Source organism: Colletotrichum paranaense (genome assembly GCF_030867605.1).
Source record: "Colletotrichum paranaense strain IMI 384185 chromosome Unknown Scaffold_9.1, whole genome shotgun sequence".
NCBI lineage: Eukaryota > Fungi > Ascomycota > Sordariomycetes > Glomerellales > Glomerellaceae > Colletotrichum > Colletotrichum paranaense.
In genome coordinates, this window is record NW_026848967.1 from 2,554,825 (window position 1) to 2,580,156 (window position 25,332).

At 51.3% G+C, this 25,332-nt stretch overlaps 8 protein-coding genes across 8 annotated transcripts; 3 read left to right on the forward strand and 5 right to left on the reverse strand.

Annotated features, from left to right (window-relative positions):
• Positions 1–162: 162 nt before the first annotated feature.
• Positions 163–2,595, reverse strand: CPAR01_11651 (sulfate permease; the record flags this gene model as incomplete). The annotated part of the gene is made up of 3 exons (XM_060495910.1): positions 163–876; positions 924–2,067; positions 2,141–2,595. The coding sequence occupies 3 exons, from the start codon at positions 2,593–2,595 to the stop codon at positions 163–165; spliced, it is 2,313 nt and encodes a 770-aa protein (XP_060346258.1).
• A 1,526-nt stretch (positions 2,596–4,121) lies between these two features.
• CPAR01_11652 (uncharacterized protein) lies at positions 4,122–5,251 on the forward strand (the record flags this gene model as incomplete). The annotated part of the gene is made up of 3 exons (XM_060495911.1): positions 4,122–4,247; positions 4,364–4,538; positions 4,599–5,251. The coding sequence occupies 3 exons, from the start codon at positions 4,122–4,124 to the stop codon at positions 5,249–5,251; spliced, it is 954 nt and encodes a 317-aa protein (XP_060346259.1).
• Positions 5,252–6,425: 1,174 nt separating this feature from the next.
• Positions 6,426–7,022, forward strand: CPAR01_11653 (uncharacterized protein; the record flags this gene model as incomplete). Its single annotated transcript, XM_060495912.1, has 1 exon — positions 6,426–7,022. The coding sequence occupies one exon, from the start codon at positions 6,426–6,428 to the stop codon at positions 7,020–7,022; it is 597 nt and encodes a 198-aa protein (XP_060346260.1).
• Positions 7,023–7,766: 744 nt separating this feature from the next.
• CPAR01_11654 (uncharacterized protein) lies at positions 7,767–8,423 on the reverse strand (the record flags this gene model as incomplete). The annotated part of the gene is made up of 1 exon (XM_060495913.1): positions 7,767–8,423. One exon carries the CDS (start codon positions 8,421–8,423, stop codon positions 7,767–7,769), a length of 657 nt encoding a protein of 218 aa, XP_060346261.1.
• An 807-nt stretch (positions 8,424–9,230) lies between these two features.
• On the reverse strand, positions 9,231–9,996 carry CPAR01_11655 (necrosis- and ethylene-inducing protein and ethylene inducing peptide; the record flags this gene model as incomplete). The annotated part of the gene is made up of 2 exons (XM_060495914.1): positions 9,231–9,738; positions 9,785–9,996. 2 exons carry the CDS (start codon positions 9,994–9,996, stop codon positions 9,231–9,233), a joined length of 720 nt encoding a protein of 239 aa, XP_060346262.1.
• Positions 9,997–12,628: 2,632 nt separating this feature from the next.
• Positions 12,629–14,153, forward strand: CPAR01_11656 (glycosyl hydrolase family 28; the record flags this gene model as incomplete). The annotated part of the gene is made up of 5 exons (XM_060495915.1): positions 12,629–12,919; positions 12,979–13,164; positions 13,229–13,409; positions 13,466–13,665; positions 13,722–14,153. The coding sequence occupies 5 exons, from the start codon at positions 12,629–12,631 to the stop codon at positions 14,151–14,153; spliced, it is 1,290 nt and encodes a 429-aa protein (XP_060346263.1).
• A 3,353-nt stretch (positions 14,154–17,506) lies between these two features.
• Positions 17,507–19,729, reverse strand: CPAR01_11657 (formyl transferase; the record flags this gene model as incomplete). The annotated part of the gene is made up of 1 exon (XM_060495916.1): positions 17,507–19,729. The coding sequence occupies one exon, from the start codon at positions 19,727–19,729 to the stop codon at positions 17,507–17,509; it is 2,223 nt and encodes a 740-aa protein (XP_060346264.1).
• Positions 19,730–21,020: 1,291 nt separating this feature from the next.
• Positions 21,021–23,536, reverse strand: CPAR01_11658 (DNA repair protein Rad26; the record flags this gene model as incomplete). The annotated part of the gene is made up of 2 exons (XM_060495917.1): positions 21,021–22,310; positions 22,367–23,536. The coding sequence occupies 2 exons, from the start codon at positions 23,534–23,536 to the stop codon at positions 21,021–21,023; spliced, it is 2,460 nt and encodes an 819-aa protein (XP_060346265.1).
• Positions 23,537–25,332: the final 1,796 nt, after the last annotated feature.

The following is a 25,332-nucleotide window of genomic DNA, read 5'->3' on the forward strand; positions in this document are numbered from 1 at the left end:
GTAAGACGAATAGATATCCTGCAAGAACTGAAAGTCGGAACGCCTTTCCTCGCTCCAAAAATGCTGGTTACCAAAAACGACGCCGCATTCTACCATTTGTACAAACCAACCCCGCGCGCACTTGACGATAAGAATTGATTGACTTGCGCCTCTTTTTTTCTCTCAAGCATTCGCGACTTCGCTGATGCTAGTCTCGTACTCGGTCAGCTTCAAGGCTTCCTGGACATCCGTCACGAAGTGTGACTCTCCGCCGACCAGATCTATGATGCCTGCCTGTCTCAAGAGTCTCCAGATGTGATGGCGCGGGTTGGTAGGGCCGCGGCTGAAGAACACTCTAACACCACGCTCTCTATACCCGCTGACAATCTCCAACAACACCTGCGTACCCGATCCGTCTAGTGAGGTGACACCGTGGATATCGAAAATGACATTCTTGTTGTGTTGCTCGCCGCGCAGTCTCGGCAGCGCAGGGTGCGCCATGCTCGTGCCGTAAAGCTCCAGTCTACGAAGACGTGCCTTGAGCTCTCCAGTGTTGGCAAAAGTCAAAGGCTCGGGAATCTTGACAATCAGGCAGCCTTCAACAAACTCTAGCCTGTCGGGGTTCAGCTCGGCGTTCTCGAAGCGCTGTGTGCCGGGAATGCGTCCCAGAATCTGAATGCGGGGCCGAGTCGAGTGCTTGATGACCTGAAGCAGAGACAGACCAACGCCGATAGCCATGCCGAGGGTGAGCGAGTAGAAAATTGTCGACACGAAGATGATGAGCATCAGTCCCAGTTCAGTCCAGCCTCGAATCTTGAAGAAGAAAGCAATGTCGTGTGGAGCCTCCTCGAGGAGGGACCAGGCTACAACGGTGATCATGGATGACAGGACCGGTTTCTGAGAATGTTAGATGATGGACCTACTTGTGGGAAGCGACAACTTACGGGAAGGTAGTAAAAGTACGGCAACAGGAAGAAGACGGCAAGAAGCGTAATCAAGCTGAGGAAGATGGAGCTCATCGGAGTCTTGCCGCCGGTCTGCTTGTTCAGTTTGCTTCTACCATATCCACCAAAGGCGGGTAAGCTCATGAAGCAAGCTCCAACAATGTTGGCGGCGCCCAGAGCAACAAGTTCTCTGTTGGGGCTCAGCTGAATCCCGTGAGGGCTATCGGAGCTGCTCAAGCTTTTCGCGGCAACGGATGATTCGAAGAATCCCAGAAGCGCAATCAGGAAGGATGTGCCCATTGCTTCACGAACATGCTCCATGTGAGAAGTCTGGAAGGGCCATCTGAATTGGAAAAGATGACCCGAAGCCGCCTTAACCGGCCCAAGAATCTCGACTCCCTTGCTCTCCCAGTCGAAGTGCCAAGAGAGAAGTGCGGCAATGACGACAACGAAGAAACGATCAGGAATGTACGCGACCCCCGGATACTTGGGCACCATGTGTTTCTTGAGCTCTCTCATAGTCATCATGATTACGAAGCTGACTCCGGCAACAATGAAGGTAAGCTTGTGAACATGGTCGAACGAGCTGAAGATGAACTCTAACTTGTCCATGCTGCTTCCGTGGCCCACGCCCATTTCTGCCGCATACTTGGCAAGACCAAGCTCGGGAATAGACTGGTCAACCGCAATAACGAAGCCAATTGCAGAGATGAAACCGCGCAGGAACGGCTTGCTGAGAACGCTGTCGAGGAATCCCAGGCGGGCCAGACCCGCAAGAAAGACAGTAGCACCAGCCATACCCGCAACAACACCACAGATCTTAGCTTGGACCTCTGCATTGTACTCATCGCTCTTGTCATGGTCGATGCTGCCTCTGACCACAGACCCGACCAACAAAGAACCAGCAGCTTCCGGACCAACTACCATCTGAGGCGCGCTGCCGAAAACGGCGTATACGAATGGGTTGAAGACGAAGGCATACAGTCCATTGATAGGAGGGACATGTGCGAGGTTGTCAGCGAGAGACAAAGCCATAGGTAGGTAGAGGGAGGCGAGCGTCAAAGCTGCAACCAGGTCTCCCTTCAGATACGACCATTGGTACTGCGGCAGCCAAGTCAAGAGAGGGATGTAGTACGAAAGATACCTGGAAAACAAGCAGAGTTAGCAGGCAAAGCAGATTTGAGTGGTGAAAAACTCGGGGCCCAGGTCCTGCTCACATCCAAACGGTATCCTTGAAGCCGGCCTGCTCTGCCAGAGTTCTCGAGGAGTGCATCTTCCTGCTCTTGATCTTCCTGACAAATCGCTTCCTCCAGTGGTCGTCGCCCGTGATTGCGGTCAACACAGGGTCCAAGATTGGGATTTCGGACGCCGAGGAGGATGCTCTGTCAAACTCGGGATCCATGCTACCAGCAGGGCTGGCGGGTCGCGGCGAGAATGTACCATTTGGGTAGCTGTTAGCTGGCGGGTGATCGATGAGTACATTCTGCAAGAGGCTCGTCGACTCGCTCGGGGGAAATGTGTTCGGTCGGTTGAGGCTGGAACCGGCGCGAGGAGGATCGCGAGTTTCGTTGTCGTGAGGAAGAGGGGTTGCTAGCGGAGTGGCATCCTCGCGAGTGCTCAAGTATTCGGACTCGCCGCCGAGAGAGCTTGGGGATTGGATGGGAGAGCCCATGGTGTAGCTCTGGCGCAAACCGCTGGGATTCGCTGGGCGATGTGTTGTCTGCGTTGTTTGTGTTGTTTGCGAAGAAGGACTGCGACTCGGTTGTGGTCGGCTACCTGACATTTTTTCGTACCCCCAAACAAGATGACGTTACAGGTTCATGCGGCGAGGGGCGGGAGAGAGGAAGAGCGCTGGAGAGAGGCTCGAATGAGATTGGCGGGGGTGAGCTTAAGCGAGACTGGATCTTGGGATTTAGATCGATTTGGAGATTCTTCGGGATTATGCGTATGCGTATACACAGGGCGTAACACTGATCTTGTTGGTGTTGTTGTTTTGATGTGACGAGAGGTTGCAGTCGTCTCGAGTCTAGCTAGGTCACAAATGTTGCCGGCGGGTAGAGACGGAAGGACGAGATTCGGGACGGAAAAGACGGTGATGGGGATAGAAATGCCGAGTATCAGTTTGTTGGAGCAATGCCAGGCTGCACCATGGTAGGAAAATTTGTCACAGCAAGGCTGACTCGTTGGTCAAACAATTGCGACGAGAGAGATTGGAGGTGTTGTGGCTCGCGACGTAGAAAGAGGCGAGCGTACTGTGGTTTGTGGACTGGGAGCTAGGTAACTAGCACCAAAGGGCCCCAAAGGCAAAGGGTCGCCTGGGAACGAGGGAACGAAATGGTCGGTGAATGTTTTCTGCAAGGATTAGGATTCCAGTTCCGCAATTGCCCCAAGGTCCAAGGATCGGAGTGACATCAATGCGTTGGGGCTCTTCAAAGTTGTGTGTCAGCGGAACTCGATTCGACGATACAACCTTTCCCACCTTCCCTACCTAACTGTATCCGTATGGTCTACGGGCAGAACCGACCGGGATGTGTTTGTCTGCGGTTACGTACTGATTGCCATGTCCATTCCCGGCTTAGGAACGCCAGCGGTCAGTGGCATCCTTCCACCGAGAGGGAATGCCGTAATACGGTGAGGACGGCATACCGGCAAAACCATCCCGCGGCAAACAACACTGCTAGTCCTGATTTGGCATCTACCTGCTCACCGCCCTGGAAAGTGACTGATTACGTGAGTAGGTAAGGTCGAAGCCAAGCTCTTGTACCCCGCCAGTCCACTCATTGCCCTCGGCCCCTCCTGCTGCTCCTGCACATCTTCAGTGCCAATGCGGTGCTTCCCGCCTGTTGTCTCCAGAACTCCAGCCGATCGGCAAAAGAGAAGCTGTGGCTCGTGCGCTACGCTGTACATAAACCATCTGTGGCTGGTGCAGCTCTCACCTCATGTGGCTGGACTGAAGCTCCCTCTTATTGTAAGGTGACATGAGCAGATCCCCCGCCAAAGGGACGCATCCATTGCATCAAATCATCCTATCACATCTCACGCCCTTGAATCTCATGATACTCGTCATGAGCACCACCATCATGACCTGCTTCCCATCGCCTTACTGGCACGGCCATCACTCACTCATCCTCCACGATCTCAGCTGAGCTTCTCATTCCCACTCCCGAGATTCTTCAACCGTTGATGCACCTTGACACCATGTCGTTGAACAAGACCACTCTTGTGTTTTCACAACGCACGATCCCGCTCGAGTGCGATGTGTATTCCTCTGCTGAATATCCACTCATAGCTCCCGTCTTCCTGTACTTCCACTCAGGTGGCCTCGTAAGCGGTTCCAGGGAATGTGTTCCGCCTTGGCTTGTACAGGTGAGCCCTTCATCTTCATGAACAACCACCCGTGCTTCCTCATCCGACAAAGGTAGCTGACCTTACCACACTAGGTCTGCTTCAAGAATCAATGGACTCTCATCAGTGCGAGCTATCGGATGCTTCCCCAGGCCAAAGCTTCAGGTCTGCTCCAAGATGCCACTGACGCTTACTCCTTTGCCCTGCGTTGGGCAATCACAAATGAACTTGCCCCAAATCGAAAAGTGATTGTAGGTGGATCAAGTGCGGGTAAGAGGCTCATCATCACGTCGCCTAAAGCCTTCATCGAGGCCCTGACTTGAGCCCTAGGTTTCTTCATTGCCTCTCTGACGGCTCACCACCTCCACCCGACTCCCCTTGCTCTGTTATCAATCACCGGTATCACTACTTTCCGTCATCCATTCTTCAGTTCTTCAGTCTTACTTACACCGGAACCCATAACCGAAGCACAAATGAGCCACCACTTATCCGCGCCGGTATCTATAGGAGTGACATCCGCAAATAATCCACAGGTCTTCCATGTTGAGAAGATCCTTCCTGATGGCGCCAAGAATACCGCATTTGTATTGCCTCCACTCCCCATCTCAGATGATGGCAACTGCGATGAGTTCCCCCGAGGATGTCTCTATGACTACTACCTTTACCGCAACGAGTTTCTCAATCTTGTGGGTGAAATTGACCCAGGCTACGAATGGGCCGAAAGTGAGATGGGAGAGAGTAGAGCTGCGTCGTGGCCACCCACGACCATCATACAGGGTGACGCTGATGAAGATGTTGACCTCTCTGTGAGCACTCACATGGTTCATTGTCTCGGCGATAGCAAGGTGAAGCTCTTCCTTGCTGAGGGACAGCCCCATCTCTACGAAGCGACGAGGTTCATTGAAGACGACATGAGTGGAATGGATGCCGTTAGACAGGCAGTATCAAATCTGGAGGCCGACGTTGCCCGTGCCCTTGCCTGACCGATAATGTCTCACTGGACTCGGACGAGGTTGAACCAAGTACAAGCTGTGGGAGAGGGGGGTTTGTTTCCAAACTGAGGTGGCCTGATGGGCAGGTAGCAATCGAGGGTTTCCTCACCGACTGCCTGATCACACAATGACACTTATCATAAATCTGCCCCTGACAAAGGGTCAATAATGTTTTCCTATATGCCTACCTCAACCTCCACTTCGCAGCGGAAGAAGAGGTTAGGTCCGAGTCGATACCTCGAAAAAGCCGTCCTTGCGAAGAAATGTGGAAGTTTGTCTTACTGGTCATAGCAAATAGTGTGCAACCCCCAACTGCGAGCAACCATGCAGCCTTCGCCTAGAGAACCCCAAAGTCTCCGACGGCCCCGACCTGAATCGAGGGCTTTCAATTCAGGGGCCCCGAATCATCACTTTGATTTCATGCACGAATCTAGCTCTCATCACTCTGGCTGGGGACGCTTGCAGATCCTTAAACCAAACCAACATGACGGTACAGCGTTGTCATTGGCTGGTCCCCACAGGGCACACATGTGCCGCATTAATGTCACGTCCGCCCTGGGCGCTTCCGGTGCCAATCCCCGCTCTCCCGGGGGCCGTTTCCCGTCACTATCACACTCAGGACCATCACGTAAACTCATTTGCCCAACAGCATCGCGAGACCGCCCCCGATCAACTTCACATATCGAGTTCGCTATGCCCGCAATGCGGTCGCAATGCGGGGCCCTCTCATAAAGCATCGGGGGCCATGGCTTTGTCAAACATCTCAGAGCGAATCACTTGGCGTTTTTGGACCCCGCGCTCATCACCGAGCTGATTTCTCGTAAGCTCGACTGAATCAGACACGGCCATTGGCAGCAAACATCAAGTTGCAGGGAATGAATCACGCGCAGCGATTCGGCGCAACCCGTCCCTTCACTCCTTTTGCCTTTGTCCACGAGGGCATTTGTTTGCTAGTCATTATGTTAATATAAGAGAGCCTGTTCCCATGTTGTTTTCCCTTGTTTCGATCTTCGGAGTACCATCAATCAATTCTCGCTCCTGCTCCAATAACCAACTCAAATAAAGCTCAAATCAAAGCCAAGACTCAACTGCTCGTCCTTGACGAACGTCTTTTCAACACAGCAACCTCGCGACAGGAAATTTCGACCCATTTAATTACATCACAATGCACATCTCAGCCAAGTCCATACTTGGCCTCGTCACCCTTGGCTTGCTCTCAGTAGCAAATGCATCGGTACAGGATTTTGAGCTCATGGTCCCTCGCACATTCACCAACGCCGATGGCACTACTTCAACAATACGCATGAACCGCAACATCAAGTTCACCCAGGGATCAGAAGGCACACGGCCAGTTCGCCTATCCAAAAGATTCCCCTTCTCTTCCGGTAGAGACGAGTGGTGCGGAGAGATGGCCGAGGACCCAGCGACAGATTTCTCAGCTTCCGCTCCGCTGGCAGCAGACTGCCAGGCACTCGCCAGCTCTCTCAGCAGTCAGAATGGATTTTGGACTTTGCAGCCCGGAGACTTCTCTTCCAACGGATGCGCTACTGTAGTGAGCTCCGGAACTTGCAGCTTTGCCGTCAGATATGCCGACTCTGGCAGCGCGGCTAGCCCTATGAACGTTGGCACGAACGATATCCGCTTCTACACGACGAGATACGGTGTCATGGCACAGAATGGAAAGCTTGGGCTGCAAGGGACTGTGCAGTGTTACAACAATCAGAAGATGCTGTTTGTTACTTGGGGTTTAATTCATAGCTGAGTTGAAGCAGCAAACAAGGTGCCGAAGTAGACAAACTCCTCATGACCATATGAGGAGGCAAATCGACCATGACGTAGCCACAGGCTGATAGTAGTAATCTCAAATAGTTGAAAAACGATGATTTCACTCAATCTGGAGGCAAACTTTCTGTGTCCGGTTATTTCTCATAAAGCACCTTACCTCATTCAGCATCTTCTTGCGCGAGTACTACCTTTTCTTCCTATTCTAGAGTTCAAGGACTTTTATTAATTTTGCTTTGGTGGTTAATGAGGAATACAACATGACCTCTGCTTCCCAGATGCACCGTCGCTTTTCAAACAATCCAGGCAGTTAAACACCCGTCTTTGCTGGATGATCTTGACTGCCTCCTTTTCAACTTCATACGACAAGTTGCGGTTGGCGTACTTATTCGAGCGGCAGCCACAAACCCCAACCTCCCGTATGCACGAGAAATCCATCATCGTGATCTTGGGAAGATCAACTGCCGTGTTGAGCAGGTTGCAGAATTTGTGAGTCGCGAAGTCGATGTCTTTTGGCAGAATGTTGGACTTTCGGAGAGTCTCGATATACGACGCCAGTGCTTTGGCGGATCTCACACAAGGGTTTTGAGATATGTCCCACGTCCAAGTCATGGGGCTAACGAGACCCTTGTAGAATGAGTTGCAGCATTCGTGTCTTTTCGCCTCCAAACATCCTGAATAATCAACGTCAAGATGATCCTCCACATGAGCCCCGTGAACAAGGTTACTTACGGATGATGTCATGCCTCAGCAGAGGATGATCTGCCAATACCTTGACTTGCTCCGAGCCTCTCGAAATTGGTCCTTCGTGGTGGAGGAAGATTCTCCACGATAACTCTGAGAATTCGAGGGGGAGGTCTATGACATATGAAAAGACCAAGAGGTGACAAAGGTCTGCCATTGGCGGCACATTTTCATCGTAGTCTGAGAGCCAATCCCTGATCCATACCATTCCGCAGTACTTAAATGCCCCGGTGCATTCATACTTGTCGCTCACGAAAGCAAGTCTCGCCAGGCCGATGGGTTTTGGTCTCTCGGTAACATAGGCGTTGTGAAGAATCTGGCTCAGAATAGACATGGACTCGGCATCGTCATCCGGGAGATCAAGGCTGTACGGAAGTGAGAGTCCGGTGCTCTTGGCCAATTCTGTGCCTTCTTTGAATTTGCCTCCCAGCATTACCTTGAAGACTGGCGAGTTCAGCATCAGAACCTTCGAAGATACCCTTACTTCCTTGTTCTGTAATTGCTCGTATTCTAGGAGCTTCGCATCGGCGTCTACACCATCTTCGCTATCTTCGGCAACATCGGCATCGTCTATGCCCAGCCGGCTGAGCACAAGAATGAGATCTCCATCTTTGTCGATTTCGCGGCGGATGGACATATTGGAGTGCATACGCGGATCTTCGTCTATGCCTGAAGATCACGAAGTAAACCACGCAACGGTTCGCAGCAGGTCATTCATTTTCTCGATGTCATGCCTCAACGTGAAGTCCTAGAAGGTTTCAGATTTAATCTTTTGACTTTGCTATGTCAGCATAGGTTGCCCACGTGCGTAGCTAGGATCACGGTCCGTGGACGAGTCTGAAACGAGAAATCTGCCCGAAGCTGGGGCTCAGTCTCCCACCATGCTAGCAAAGCACTTTAATGGTCCTATGAAATTTCCAAAGGCTATCAGGTTCATGCAATTGTTCTCGTCATTAAACATAGTAGTTAGGCACAAACCGAAAGGTGCCAGCTTAAGGATAAGAAGCAAGGATCGGATTACTCACAACAGTATGGTGAGCAGCTAAGACACTGGTCAACGGTAAGGTCAGATGACACATGTCATCTAGAATGATTTATATATAGAAACCAAGCTTGAAATAAGAGTCACATCACGCTCTTATTTCTGTAAGATTCAAGTCTCACCGCAAGCGTTGGCACATGCGCGCAATATCGTCAGACACAACGCGTCTTGGACGCATACGGTTAAACAAGCGGAAGAAACGATCATTAATTAGAGGTCATTATATATAGGGGCCTTTTTTTTGCCACGAGTCACTGCAATAGCGCGAAAAGACACTGAGAGTGACATCAGAGTGTATTGTAAGGTATCTGAGCTAGTTCAAAGTGTGAATAGTTCAACGTTCCAAGAGACCGACATCAGCGAGTCCTTCTAATGCCCTAATCTCACGCGACGCCGAGTTGCTTAGACATAGGTGGCGCGCATGTTTGTTTCAAAGTGGTTGTCGTTGAACGGACAGTTTGCCTTCTTGAAGTCTCCCTTGTTCAGAGCGCTTTGGACGATAGGCTCCATGGCATCCCAGTCCCAGATCCAGTATGTTCGGCCCACGGTGTTCGTAAACTGTAACTCATGGTCCAAACCACCCTGGGTGTAATATTCGACTTTGACGTTGTTGCTGCTTCTTTGAGGGTTGCTGGTCAACTTGAACTTGCCATGTCCAGAACAGGCGCCACCCGTGATGGTAGCGGTATTGACTGAAGCAGAATCAAGCCAGACGACCGAAGTCTCCCAGTCGTGACGGTGGCCGCCTACAACATTCCCATCAGCTGGCTGATCCTTGGGCCAGTACCAAGCATACATGATGCCGAATTTTCCATTCAGAGTCATGGAACGGGCGTAGGTCTGCCCTTTGTTGCCGTCCTTACATCCTCCCGAGGTAGTTCCAGTATCCTGCAAACCGCCGCTTCCCTCTCTGTCAGTATGTCTGAAAACACAAAACTTTGGCAAAAGCTACGTACCTGATCTGGTTGTTCTTGTTCACAGCGGGATAGGGCTGGCAGCCATGGGCAATGTGCAGCAGCGGCTGAAACTTCTTGATGACGTTTCCATTGGGGCCAAGAGTATCGACCACAGGATTGAGAGAGTCGTGGGCGACAGTTCCCGGAGCAGGCCAGTCACAAAGACCACTGCCAACAAGGGCAAGAAGGGAGATAATGATGTTAGACTGCATTTTAAGATACAGGCGCATGCGTTTGCAAGATCAGAGTTGGTAAGAGTTCAAGTAAGTTTAGTACGTTGGACGAATGAACCGATGAGTGTCTGCATATAGAATGCTGCTAAATGTCAGGCGAGCGACTGGTCTTCTTATATAGACATTGAGATACGCCGAATATCTCCTTTGCCTGTAATTCGACAGCTCGAAAAGCTTCTCAAATTCGACGAAGTTCCGTGGTCCCGACGGACTTGGCTAACATACGAGATAACTCAATATTCTCAACTACTAGTCTGTATCGTACGATGCTATTCTCTAAGAGAATCATATTGTGGACCAGATAGACAGACGGCCCGAAATATCTAAGACGCCTTCCTGTCACTATCACGAAAGAAAGTGTTGTCACGAAAAAGATTCCATTCGGCTTTGTTTCGGGTCTACGAAAGGCTCTCCTGAGGTGGATCCGGGAGGCTTCACCTGAATGATGCTATAACAAGGGGCTTCAATGTCACGATGGAGGTTTCCTACTTATTCAAACTTTCCCACCGTCACCGATTGTGTTAAATTGATAAGCCTGAATACGATCTCTTGTTCTGGGTGGAGGCACGGATTGTGACTCCTTTTTCAGCATGACCCGATGCATGAAACTTCTTATCAACCCTCTGCTTGACCTTTGCTCTTGCAGGGTTCTGCAAATAGAGCCGTGAGAGAACGTTTGCCCCGTTTTTGAATCTCTTGCTGAGGTTTCGCTGCCGATGATTCCATAGTTGGTCTAAGGTATATTACGAAGCTTCTTCTGACATCTCCACCTGATTATCTTTAATCCAAGTCCCCATACGATCTGGATCTAGTTGAGGAATCAAGATCTTGCTCTTCTTGAGTCGACAGAGCTATCGCCGTCTCGGAGAACACCTCGACTTGAGGTGGTCTAGGAATCAGCCGCTAGACTGAGTCGCAAATAAAGAAAATCGGAACATGCAACGGGGACCTGTCTAAAACGGTGTATGTGTGGGTAATTACTCAAAAGCTTCTACTAAAGCGTAAATAAACCATGCTCCAAGTCTCCATTTGTTAAATTTGGATTCAGGGTTGACCTTGGCTTATCCACATGTTCCAGTCATGCTGTATCAACAGTGATGAACCTGTTTTGGCCATTGACGGTCGGATGAAGCGGATCATGCTGATCTGTACCCTGATGTATTGTTAGGTGTGCTCGAAGAGAATGCGCTCGGAAATCTGTAGGAGCCGGAGGATGTACATTTCTTCTTTTGCGGCATATCAGACTTTGCTGTCTAATATGGAAAAGGCCCGATCAGGTTGGATCAAAATACGACATCGGCCTTCGGATCCGCAACTCGCCGTAAATGCCTCCACAGACAAGAAATGGCCTCAGCTACAAGTTCGTGATGTGAGATGCATGCACTACCTCAGTATCGGGTCAGAGATGACCGCGAGCTAGCTGTCATCGCACGAACATTCGCCGCAGATGCAGACCTAGTCAGCCCCCATACGTCAGCGTGAAAGATTGCGATGGCGCGATAGCGTATTGATCATGGAGGCGAAGTCTCAAGGGCTGCATCACTGGTGGAAACAGTACTTCGTCAGTTTCCCGCGGATAATGGATGTTTATCGAGTCGATATCGCGTGGGACAGCTCGGCCGAGATCATTCAGGCTAGCATCCATGACGTTGGTCCCCTCTATAGTGTGTATGTAGGCCTTGGGTTCCATGTGTGCGATTTGAAAGGAAACAACAGCATACGCTGAGGGGGAAAACGCTCGAAAATTATCCAAAGTTTGATTGCTGCGCTTCAACTCCCAGTCGCAATGCTTTCATGCATCTAGACTCTGTCGGGAAACTCCTCACTTGAAATCCTACATGTGCAAATCACTTTGAACGTTCTTAACCATCAATTTCGAATGTAGGGCTTGGAAGCTCAGCTAAAACGGACGGTCAATTACTCTCGAGGATAACTACTCTCTCCAGGTCAATGCAAGAAGGTTCCTAGACAACTCTGCTTCTTAGAACCAAGGTTTCTTCTTCTTCTTTTTTTTTCTTTTCCTTTTTCTAAAAAGTTTCCATACCTAGGCAAATAAGGTACATCGATTCGCGATGCCTTGTGCTGTCGTCACAAATACTACCGAACGGGACCAATATCCCGGCGTATGGAATCAGGATGTGCGCGATATGCGGGGTTTCGAGGAAGCGATCAGCAGTAGGGCAGGCTAAACAGCCGGACAATCTTAGTGACGGAGGGTTGCAGGCCCCGGACGGAAGGAATCCTTACCTGTTGTCAAGTGCGTGACTGGATTGGTGCATATTTGTAGAAATTGGCCGAGTTATGCAGTCTTCGCTCGATTTTGGCAATCTTCCAACGTATATCCCCAAGATCTATTGACGAGCTGGGAGATCATTGAAGCGCCGTCTTCGTGATCTCGGGGTAACAAATGGACTTCGGCATATTATCGATGGCGAGAGCAGGCGTTAGCAGGAGCAACTAAGTGCATCGCAGCTGCAGATGATGAGGGATGAATCATGGATGAAGCGATACTGACCAGACTTGAAAGTGATATAAATTCCAGTCGACTTTTAATTATTGCCGCTGGATTATACAGTAGCCACATGAACTCGATGATCGAGATCACCATATCATGGCTTCATTCGCTCCAACGACTTTCAATCTGCTCTTCATCCTACTTTTTGGATTCATCAATGCCACCAAAGCCGCCGCAATTGCAGTTACCGATGTCCTAGGACGACCTCAATGTACTGTGTTTGCCAATGGCGACCAAGTCAGCAACGTGGACAATATCTTGGAAGCATTTAATATCTGCGGGACATCTGGAACCATCATCTTTCCTGAGGATAAGAACTACTGGATTGATCGAAAGCTTAACCCCATCGTCCATGACGTGAACATCCAATGGCGGGGAGAATGGACTGTAAAAAGATAACGCCCAAGCCCGAGTTCATCAGTTCCGTCCAAAGCTGACCTTGATAGTTTTCGGACAACATTGATTTCTGGAGATCCGATGGGTATTTTGTTTTCTTTCAAAATCACCGCGCTGGCTTCGTGTTGTCAGGGGATGGCATTCATATCAATGGTCATGGAACTGGCGGTATCCACGGAAACGGAGACGCATGGTATACCGCTGAAAAGGGTACAACAGTTGAAGGCCGTCCAATGGTATTGATTCCCAATTTACCACGATAATCACTGAATAAGGTACTGAGCTAATGTTTCTTGTTAGCCATTCGTGCTCTGGAACGTCAGCGATGTGACAGTCAAGAATTTCTACATCAGGCAGCCCCAGTTCTGGGCCTACAACATCATGAACGGAACGGACATGCATTTCGAGAATATATCTGTTAATGCTACTTCTACAAAGGCACCCTCGAGATATAATTGGGTTCAAAATACGGATGGCTTTGGTAGGTGGCGATTATGCTGAGATGATCTATGTGAAGTACTGACGAGAATTATGCAGACACCATGGATGTAAAGAATGTTCGTGTCAAGGGCTTCAACTACACCGGCGGAGATGACTGCGTTGCCATCAAACCCCGCTCGTATAACGTAACCTTGGAAGGCGTTACCTGCAATGGTGGTAACGGCATTGCGATTGGAAGCTTGGGTCAGTATCTCGAGGACTCAGGCGTGGAGGACATTGCCATGGACGACTTAACGGTGAGCACGACATGTCCATAGCCCTTTCAAACTCCATGACTAAAATAAACCCTCAGCTCAAACGGGGACCGGTGGATCTGCGCTACGGAATTTATCTCAAAACATGGATCGGCGAACTTGTGCCTCAAGATGGCTATGAAAGCGCAGGAGAATCCCGTGGCGGTGGCTGGGGCCGAATTCACAACGTAATCTTCTCAAACGTTCAGTATGAGAGGGTTAATAATGCCCCTTCTTTTTACCAAAACAATGGTGATAACGGGTCATTCGCTGGGACCAGTAACATGGAAATATCCAATGTCGTCTTCGCTAACATCACCGGGACGCTCTCTGGAGCGACCAACCGAGTCAGCCTGACTTGTAGCCAGAGGTTTCCTTGTCACGATATCAGTTTTCGGAATGTTGATCTGATCGCTGGCAATGGCACAACAACTAGCTGTACAGGCCGGTGGACTTTGGCCGATACCGTGACCGGACTGCCGGGATGTTGAGAGAGGACTGCGGACCATGTTGTCTCGCGTGACATCAACATCATACTGTACGTGGCTGAGGTATGTTCTGAAGCTCCTTTGATCATATCATATCGTACAATCTCAAAGCCCTCTTTGCCAAATTGACTTAATCAGGCTGACTCCATATTCCTTGTCGAAGCCCCATGACCTTTGTGATAACATTGCTGTCTTTATCGAACAAACCATAATCCAACCCTATTTACTGAGTGTCTGAGAGTATCTAAAAAGCTCGCATCGCAGTCCGTTATCCACGGCTGATTAGTGCGTGCTTTTCCTCCTAGTTCCATCGGCTAGAGATTCCTCGGGAGTGTCATCTAGTGATTTCCTCCTGAATACATCTCGTACGCTATGGACGAGACTTAACCCTCTGTGTGATGAGTCTGACGACGAAGTACTCCAAACACTGCTTCGTCGCCGCACTCCCACAGATGGCTCCTCTTCAACTAGTCTGGCATCTGCGTAATGACCTGGGGAGGTGCATGTCAGCGAAGGGTAATAGTCATCACGAACCAGGAGAAGCTCACGTATGTTACCAGCTCCACCTCTTCCAAATGACACTCGTCGGCCACTCTTGATGTTCAGCTCATTCATTGAAGGTGGTTTTGATGTGATAGGTAATTATTGGGAGTTCAGATTCGGCATCGCACCGTTTCAAGAGAGCTGCGGGGCCTGCCTCTACTTATCCCCCAGATTCCCCAGATCATCCTCACCCTCGAAAAGCTGAAGCCATTTCGGCGATCCATCCAGATAAGCAACAAACCCCCAATTGGCTTCCTCAAGTTCCAAACCCCCACAATCGGATCTGAATGCCGCGTTCTGTAATGCGGGTGGTGTGGGATCTCCGCAAAGCTTGGTCCTTTAGCGCCATGATCTACACCTTCAAGATAGTAAATCGCGATGTGACTGGCGGCCGCTGGCACCATTGAACCAGGGACGGAAAGGAAGTCTCACACGTTCTGTTAATGATGTCATGAATGGCTGATGCAGAAAATAATAGAACGACCTGGGCTTGGTGTCTTTGGACTAGCCCGTTCGGCGACGGGCGTTTCACTTGTGGCTCTGTCCGTGGAACGGGAGCATTGGTGGGGTTGGGGGGATATGGGATTCGTGCGTGCAAGTTGCGGGCCGTATCCTCCGTCTTCCCATAATACCGCATGGTTGCTATGGTTCTAACGGCTCGACCTGCTCTATTACATGTAGGAAGAAGCATGCTCGTGAGTGAAGCGCAAATGGGCCCGTACCGGAAGTGATCTTTCAACAGAAGGCCGCCTGATATCGATTTCGATCTATTGATCTACCTCTTAACGACCGAAAGACGAGAATTGTCACTATGACTTCACTGAGTGTGCCAAAGGTATTGGCTTGGAGGATCAACGGCAGTCAGGTTCTGGACCTTGGAGAGGAAGCCCGGCGAATACCATGGTAGCAATGCTGGAGCGGGTGTGTTTCGTCGCCTTCATTTATCGGTCGATAGACATATCTTTCAGCGCCATACCCCCTGTGATCCGCCGCGGTCTTCAAGGATCACACGTGCAACCGAATTCTATTACACACTGACCATGTCCTAGAATAGCGTGAAGGAATGTCGGGTAGATCGAGGACTACCTTAGTTGGAGGATCCGGCAGGTTTAAGACCCGCACAAACAAACTAGACTGAGTCGAAACTGAACGGATCCAGTTCCTTGACATTGGTAATGGGACACCAGAGAAGTTTGAGACACTACCTAGCAAAGCGGAATTGTGTATGGAAGTGAGGTAGGTGATGAACCACTCCGGTGGACGTCACATTTGAAAGACCTGACTTCAGACATTTCATCTGTATAGGCATTGCAGAAATAGCGTGGCATGAAACCTGACTGGCAATTCTTTTGCTGTCTCTTGGATACCGGTTTGCATTCCTGCCGCTTCCGCCTACCTGGAGACAACGAGAAAACTTCAGGATTGCTGTGACTGAATTATGCGATGGTGCCACGAGAAGAGAGAAATAACCCATGATCAGCACTCATTGGGCATTCTACCTTGCTTCCACATGTAGATTCAGAGTTCCATGGGGAGGTAATTAGTAATAGCATCATTCCTTGTGAATGGTTGCAATACGAGGTGGGGGACGCGCCCAGTATTTACATCCATTCCTCTCCTAGTTTTCCTCGTGAAAAGCCTGGGCCTCGTGGGGCGTACTAAGTGCATCCTGCAGGTAGTAAGCAGTTCACCTGCATCGTTGCATCAATTTTACTTTAGGGGCATATTGAATAGACGTCGAAACGTCCATACATTATTCTTGAGACCAATCATCCGATCCTTGCATAAGTCATGGTGCCTTTGCATATGAACTTTGACCTGCCTGTGGCCTCACCATCCACAGTGTCTTGATCTGCTTGACAGTTTGTTCGGCTGAACACGTGGATACCAGGAGAGACTGTTCCAGGGGAACACACCAATAGACTAAGAGCAAGCACGCGAGCGGCAGCTCCGGATCTTGTTGAGAAAATTAGCCTAAAGATATAGAGCTTGCGAAACAACTCTAGTGAAGGACGGTCCTCTTGGAAGACCCTCTTGGGGCCATGGGAGACTTCAACTCGTGACTCGCAGCATTGATAGCAAAACGGCTCCTATTCGGCATGACACCCCACGTCTACCCGGATCCGGCATCCGTGTACTGCCCATCCCTCGGAAGCTGACCCCACCATGTCGGGCTCGATGACCTGACCGGTGTAAAACGTAGCCTATCGTATGACCTCGAAGCCGCGGACTCGGTAACGGAATGGTAGCGTGCGTTCCCGGGACCAAAGGCCTGGGCCGTTCCACGAGAGAATCAGACGATTTCGAGCCTGCCGCTGTGACTGGACGTTTTTGGCTTGCACAAAAAGAAAGTTGACAAGTGAGGGACTCAGGAAAGAAATTTTGCATTTGAACGGTCACTAGATCAAAACGACTTCTAGCTCAGCCTCAAATGGGGGGAGTCCACCAACGCCATGAAATGGGAGCGAGCTTTAGGCCGTTCGGGAACTTTTGTACCATTAGCGTCTGAGAAGTGATAGGGGCTTGGCTAGAATTCTAGACTCCAGCCAGTCACTTGAACCAGCATGCCAAATCTGGCAATGTTTTGGTGTGGTCTTCGTGATGGTTGCAGATATTCGGCGTCGTTCAACTAGCTGCATGTGAGCGAGAGTGAGATGCTGAGAACAACTTTCTGAGCTCAAACGTGTAAATTAATTTTATATTATTCGTACAGACGAAACCTTTGCAGTCGTCACAAGAGAGTAACAGATTGAGTGAAAATATTTCAACATGATAGTAACGCCGGCTCTTAGAAAAGACAGTCGAGAAAGATCTCATGAGAATCCTAATGTTCCCGTCACCTCGTAGTAGCACGAGTATACGGGCGTCAGGTCCTGCGTCACCTCCGGCTTGCGTACGATTTCAACACAAGACTTTTGACGACGGAGGGCCTTGACCTTGTCTGCACTCGTATCCCTTCGTGGAGGTTTCGTAGCCATGCTCTCGACATACTCCTTCAGCTGGTCAGCCAACAGTACTGCTCTAGCCTTGCGCTCATACACGGTGACATCGTCGAAATCATTAGCCTCCTCTTCGTCGAGCTCCCCCAAGCCACGCCTGTGTGTCGCGAACCGTAGTGGTGTCTTGACTGCTTTCACTTTACGCACGAAGTCGCGACGGCGAAGGTGATATCTGGACGACCTGGCGCTCCAGAAGTCTTTCGACATCTGTCCCAGCTCCTCGGCACGAGCAGACGCCAGGCCTGCGGGTGTGACGTTCACGTTGCATTTCCAAGACCCCGGCGCTAGCTTCTTGTCGGAAGAGACCATGGACTTGACGAGGTTCCGCATGCGGGTTTCGAGGAGCGCCCCATTGCCGGGAATAGTGTGGTCGACCAAGCCCATCCTCCGAGCTTCAGCTGGTGATAGCGGTGTCATGTCACGCAGCAGCTTGGTCGCTCCGGCTGAGCCACAACGTCCGGTGTAGGACAGGGAATGATATTCCGAACCGTGCAGGCCGATCGCACGGTAGGCTGGGTTGAGAACGACCTCGGAGCCAGCAAGCACAATGTCGCATGCGGCAGCCATGGCAACGCCACCCGCTGCACAATTGCCTCTGATGCCAGCAACGGTAAGAATGTTCCGTGATGGGAATTCGTGAAGGAGGTAGTGCACAACGTCATCAATGCGGTTGATGTTGAGCCAAGACTCAAGCGCCGGGTCCGCAGCAGCCTCGATAACGTTTAATGCAATACCGTTGCTAAAGTATCCGTCACCCCCCATGAGCACAAGGGCGCTGAGTGGTCGTTCCACGACATGAGTGGATGCGATAAAGTCAAGGGCGTCAATCATGCGGGAGCACTGATCTGTACTCATGGCGCCGTTGTAGAATTTGAAGTAGAGGAAAGCGACCCGCTTAGCATTGGTGAATGTCTGGAAGTCAACTGATATGTCCTGCTGGGTACCGTGTGAAGCTCGGGACCAATCGATCGTCGCCCTGGATATGCGATTTTCTGTGATGGCGTCGCTGTCGAGGATGCCCAACTCTCTCAGGCCTGAGACAGCAGGTACCTTTGGCCATAGCATCGTGTCGGTCTTCTTCTTCACACGACGAATGTGAGTGATCCAGATGGCCTTCTTGTCGCAAGTCGCAACGCAAACGGCGTCATCCCGGCAAGCTACAACTTTGCCAGGTGGAGTATGGGCAGTGAGATCATTGCCTTCTTCGATGTTGCCGCCATAAACATAGAGGCCCGGGCCAAATAACTTGGTAAGACAGCCTGGCTGAGAGTCCGAGCATCGAATCCTCCGGGATATTTCCCGAGCCGTGTGTGACTGAATGTTGAAGTCGCGTTGGGCCGCCTTGAGAAGTGGCCGATGACGTGTTACTCCGCCGAGGAAAGCTTTCTGCAGTGTGACAGAGGCGTCGCGGTAGGCAGGGTTTGCTCGGAGTAGCGGAGTGACATGATGCGGGGCGAACTTCTCAAATCCGGGCGACGGGGGTGGAGTGTATGGCGAAGCAGCTTGGACAGATGCCGTTTGTATTCTTTCAATGGCTGCAAGCGTGGCTGTAAGTGCAGCTCGTGTAACGGGACCACGGTAAAGGCTCGACTTCGTGACAGCTGGCGAGTCAATCTGCAAAGGGAACTGCTCAAAGGCCCAAACTGGCCCGGCATCGAACTCTTCCACAGCTTGAAGGACAGTGACACCCCAGTATGGTCGGCCAGACTCGCTCCAGGAGCCTTTTTGGAGGAGCGTATCGGGATCGGCCTCTGTCCCATCATCACCCATGAGCACCCAGTCCAAGGCACTTGGGCCGGCGTCTCCAGGGGGACCGGGGTGAACGATTAGGGTGAGGTAGTTTTCGTAGATTTCTTTTGGAACACGGGCTGTGAGGAAAGGGCAGATAATGAGATGAGGCTTGGCAAGCCTGGCCGCCTCGATCATGACATCGTCTGAGAGGGCATATTCGATGGTGATTGTATGGGACTTTGACAGCGCCACATATAGACGCTGCGAAAGCGAATTGTGCGCGGTACAAAAGAAGAGAATATGCATCGTGACGGCGTTGGACTGAGACAATAGCAGCACAGCAACTTGGAGAAGAGAAGTAACAGAGAGTGTGGGTTCCTTATTGACTTGCGAGGACGTGCGATCAAGTCGCATCATATATGCTGTTCATGATGGGGTGCGAGGGGTCTTCAGGAGGAGGGGTTCCTCCATCGGAGACTTCAGCTTGTGAGATGCACAAGTGGCTTCTGCCCACCACCCGTTCCTGACCGGCCATGTGCGACATGAAAGTTTAACGGTCGCCTCCTGGCGCTTGCCATAAAAAAACATGCCATGTTCAATGCACCCCGCTTGTCTTGCTGAGCGGTGGTCTTTGACTCCGATCCGCCTACCTCGAGTCCCGCGAAAGTGACCGTGGTATTGTTGTTGTTGTTGTCATCCTAGCTTCGACTTGGACCCACGCCTTCACGCCAGACCGGACGAACCGGGCTCGGACCCAGGCGTGGTTTGGACGAACCATCCCAAGTGGCTGCTTTATCGGACGAGATGCTTCCTCTTGACTCAGGGGCGCGCGCTGAATTGGGCGATGACTGGTAGGCGCTAAGCTGAAGAGCAAAGGCTTTGCCTGACTAGCGCGTCCAGTCACCATCTCTAGTCAGCGACGCTCAACTGAACAAAGCTATGCAGTACAGTAAACGATCCGTTTCAACGCCATCGCAGAGCTTGGGGATCAGCAAATCCGAATCGAGTAACTCTTAGTCCACGGGGTCCGAGCATCTCTCGTGGTGTGGCTTTCACGGCATCCAGTCAATAAGGGGATGTGATCTTCTCCATACAGCCGAGCACGGCCCTCCTGGGGGTAATGTGAAGCTTGTGGTCCACGTTTCTCGGCCGAGTTTCCATAATCGAAGAAAGTTTGGAGACGATTCCTAATCAGTCCGATGGTCTCTAAAGGGTCCTGCAAATCAGATCGCGGCGACGTGATGCATGACTCTCCACATTCTCGATCGTGTGTTCGCCGCTTCAGTCTCTAGGAACAGAGTAGAACGGCATTAGTTTGATGTGACAGCGACGGCCGATGTGATGATACATTTGCTGATAGATTCGCTGATTGCCTTCGTACTAAACGAAGACGAGTACGATGTTAGGGCGCCCTTGGCATACCTGCATTCGTTGTCGTTGAGAAGCGAGCCCAGGGTCCTGGCATCCGGATACTGCGAGTTCCAAAATGATCCATGCCACTTGGGGTAGGTGAACTACCTTTTTAAGGTAAAGTATCTACGGATAACAAGCCGTCTAGAAATGTGATTGCGCCTTTGGACGGAGAGGTACTTGCTGTTCAGACCCCAAACGAAATGGCGATACTATCGCCCTCGTCAGGGGTCACGGCAATCTCCAATAACTCATGAGCTCGATCAACAGTATCCGCGTCTATCGCGCTCTCATAGACCAAATCCTCTTCTGCAAAGTTAAGTCGTGACAAGGAAAGGATGTACCGTTGAGAGCCGCCGTGGGACATGGAGAGCTTTGAGAGGATGTTTGCGACGTTGGCCGTCTGCGGATCTGTTACCATGGTATGGAGAAGCAGAATGATCTGAGATACCAACAAGGAGACGCCACTTCGGCCGTCGTCCAAGTCGTTTACACCATCGCGGCGATCGTCCGGGGTAGTACCCACGGCCAAGTTCATGTGTGAAGGGGAGAGACCGCCACTGGAGGTATCCACTACGGGGTCCGAAAGGTCGTACAAAACATCGACAAGCTCGCCCAGAGCTGTGACTAACCGGGGTATGACACTGACGTGGCCCGCGACCTGTCGTGCTCCATACGGGGTACGGGTAAAGGCCATGAGTGTTCGTAAGACTGCGAATCTTACTGCGTGCTTCTGGCTTACAGACGACACTGCTCTAGGTAAGTCGACTAGGTTGAGAGAAACCTTGTCGATGATCATTCTAGCAGCTAGGTCGGCGTCTTTGCCTGGGATGATGGGGCCAAGGGAATCTGGGAGGGTAGAAGTGCACAGCATATCAAGCATGCCAATGATGTCGTCCAGCTGTTGTTTGGGGGTGAGAAGGATGAGAACTAGATCAAGAGTGATCAGCTGCCAAAATTCGGCTTGTCTCGTCTGCGCACCGCCGTCTGCTTCGAGCATTGTCGTAGCGCAAGCTGCGGCAGAGGCGTTCAGCAAAGACAGGATGTACGTAGTATCGACGTGCTGCTGCAGGGTTTCTGTGGCTGCCCCTGCTGACACATCGCCATCCTGGCTCTTGAATCGAGCTTCTGCAACTAAATAAATAGACTGTTGCAGCGTAGGAACCAAGTCACTGACGATCTGCGGGACCACTGATATGGTCTGGAGCTGCAGAGTAAAGGAGAGGAGTGAGGCTAGGTCCCAAATTGGCCGCAAGAAATTCTCTCTCAAACACTGGCTCCACATCTGGATAACAAGACGGGCGAAGTCTACCAGAAGTTGGACCGGATTCAGCGGCGTGCCCATGAGAGGCAAATGCTGGAAAATGAAGGATGCAAAAGACGTGGTCGGATCGGACGGGTATGCGTATCGTGATAATATGTCAAAAGTCGGTGGTTCCCCATGCAAGGAGCCATGGTCTAATATGACTTGGAGAAACTACGACGCTGTTAGCCACAGATTCTTTGATGATACGTGATGTGGAGGAACATTACCTCGAAAGGGAGAGTAGTAGGTGCAGGGCCTGGATACTGGACTGGAATGGCGGTGGTCCCTGTGTCATCAACCATGATTACGTCTTGGGCGTCTGTCTCCAGAGCCATGACGGGACTATCGACTGGTGGCCGTTTCCGTTTGCCTTTGGTGGGCGTCCTCTCCGACAATGGAATAGCAACAGGTCCGGGGTCCCGAGTTTTGCCTCTGTTCTTGGTTGGACTTGGAGCGATGTCCATATCGTCAAATCCGTCCGCAACGCCCCAGGTTTTGGCAGCCTTCTTAGGTGTGGTGGTTCCTGGCGCGGCGGACACGGGAGCATTCTCTCTTCGGCGAGGGCGGGTCGAAGCATCCTTCATGTCCCTTTGGAGGAATTGTAACTCTGTGGTGGCTTGCCTTTCAGCCGCAATGGCGGCTTCCACAGCCCTCTCTTGCCTGGCAGCTTGTTCGGCATTCTGTTTTTTGAGGCGGGAAACCTCGGCTGCGTGATCCTGTTCCGCCTTGGTTGAATTTGTTCGTATGATGGAGGCCTCGCCTCGTGCAGAGTTCAGCTCAGATTCGAGGGCCCTGAGCCGTTGCTGGAGCGCTGCAATGACATCGTTACCAGGTGCCGCGTGCAACTGCGACTGGGATTGCGGGGGATTGAAGCGAGCGGGCGAAGGAGGTGCTGGTCGGACGAATTGGCTTGGTGGAGGTCGATACGGAGCTGCAGGGTGGGCAGGCTGGAAACGCTGTGAGGCTATAGAGGCGTTGTAGGTTGGCACGGGGGGAGGGTATCGCGGCCGCGAGGAGAGGGTCGGAGGATTTTCATGGGCTGGTGGAGGATTCCATCTCTGTTGAGGTGGTAGAGGCGGGTGCCTGGCTGCAAGCGGCTGGGGCGGATGCTGGTGTTGATGTTGCTGTTGCTGTTGTTGGGAGATGGTTTTGTCTACGGAGGGACGAGTAACGGGAGGTAGAAGTTCGTTGGTGACTTCGGCATCGTCGAGGTCGTCATCTTCGAACTCTAAGTCATCGTAGTTCTCGACTTGGGAAGGGTCATGGTGCGGAGGTAGAGTTTGAGACTGGGAGTCCTGTTTCCTTTGTGCTTGTGTGAATTGAATGGCGTTGTTCTCAAGCTCCTGAAGAGTGGTGTCGTTCAAATCATCAAAGTCGTCATCGTTGAATTCGTCCATGGTCGCTTTGGAACGTCAAATTGTTCATCATCATGGGCCCATTGACGGCCGAACCTTACAGAGAGGTTGAGGTGGAAGATTATGGAGTTGGGAATAGTGGCAGCCCACCATCAGGCACCGTGGGCACCTCAGACAGGTGGTTTCCTTATCTTATCAGTGTTTGGAGGACTGTGAGACTCAACGCGTTGGAAGACGCGACCTCCAGGTTGAGGGAGGCGCGCGCTCAGCCACACCTGGGCACTTGCAGGAACAGAGTATCTCCGGATCACTAGCCACCCAACCATCTCAAGTCCAATCATGTGACTGTGGCTGGTGAGCTCGGACGAATGCAGCGTGAAGCAGAAGATGGACGAACTTCGAAGCTCGCGCCTCACCCCCCAAAGCACCTACATAGTAAACCAAAGCTGTTGGCCAGACTTGGCCAGGTCGTTGGTTGCCACAGGATGGCCTGTGATGACATCAGATTGCGTCCACCCATTGATAGCTATCTCGGCTTGACCGGAGACGGCATAAGCTACACCGGCGGACTTTGTTGCCCAATCTCAAGCTCCACGTCAGCCACGAGCCTCGAAAAAAGCATTCAAAGATACTGTGCTTATCCGTCCGTAGCATAAGGTGCATTGAGAGGAAGGCCCTTGGCTGACCAACTCAGCAACTTTGGTGGGTTGGTAAGGTAGGATGATGCTCCTCCTTTCAGCGGAGCCCTGCAAAACATACGCGTAAGGAACTAAAGGAACCTTTCACCCGTTGCGTCTTGTGTGCATGGGGCTCCTTGGAGCTTGTGCTTTCGGAGGCGAAAGGTTCTTTCATGCATGGGACCTTACACCTATCCGTGCCTGGCTTGAGGTAAAATAAAGCACGAATGTTCTGTTTCCGAAGAAACTAGCAGATAGGTTTATTGGGGAAGAAAGAAATGCAGAGATCAACGGAGATGACTTGCAGTCCGGAGACCGAACCGACAGTGCAAAAAAGTGGTTTGGCCAATGAGGCATCCGGACTATCAGCATTTCAGCATTGGTGGGAGGTGCGGTGTTGCCGACCGGCTGGATTACCTAATCTCCGCTCGGGGGGGAACAATGGGGGCAACCTGGAATGGTGGCAATGAGGGCAGGCAATGCGAGCGGACTCCAATTCCCATCTCCAGGGCTGCTCCCCCCCCCCCCGCCAAGAATGCGAGCCTGACGTAGCTCTTTACGCTAATTTACACCGTCATCATTCGCCCAGACCAGCTGCCCTGGCACCGTAGCGTCTGTACGGATAATCTGTAACGTAGACTGTAGGTAGGTATCTAGATAGAACATCTGGGGAACTGGGATAACGATTAAGAGGGAAAATAACAACAGAAAATCTTTTGAGAATAGAAATCGTGAAAGTACAGGTAAAAGTGAGACAAATAATAGAATAAAAGTACTTAGGTACCTTAATTGGAGGAAGGAGCAACGCAGCGTACCTACCTACCTAACAGCCCGAGTCCCGTGAACGTGGACACAGCCGAAGCAGCCCGCTTCAGGCGTGGGAAGGAGGTGGGTCCACTCGGGGATTCTGCGCCAGCTGTGCCTTCCCGCTTTCCGCCCTTCCCTTCTGCTCTGGTCAGCCTTTGGCCCTTTGCGTTCCCTCCCAGGTCTACGCTACCTTACCTTGCTCCGTACGGGTTCAACAAAAAATCCATCCACGCCGACAACTCCCATCCGCTTCTCCAACACGTCACACACGACCGCCTGCGATTCCGAGCTCAACCCTGCGCATTCACGCCTTGGGACTCGACTAGAATTTGCTCTTCCAACGTGTCTCGACAA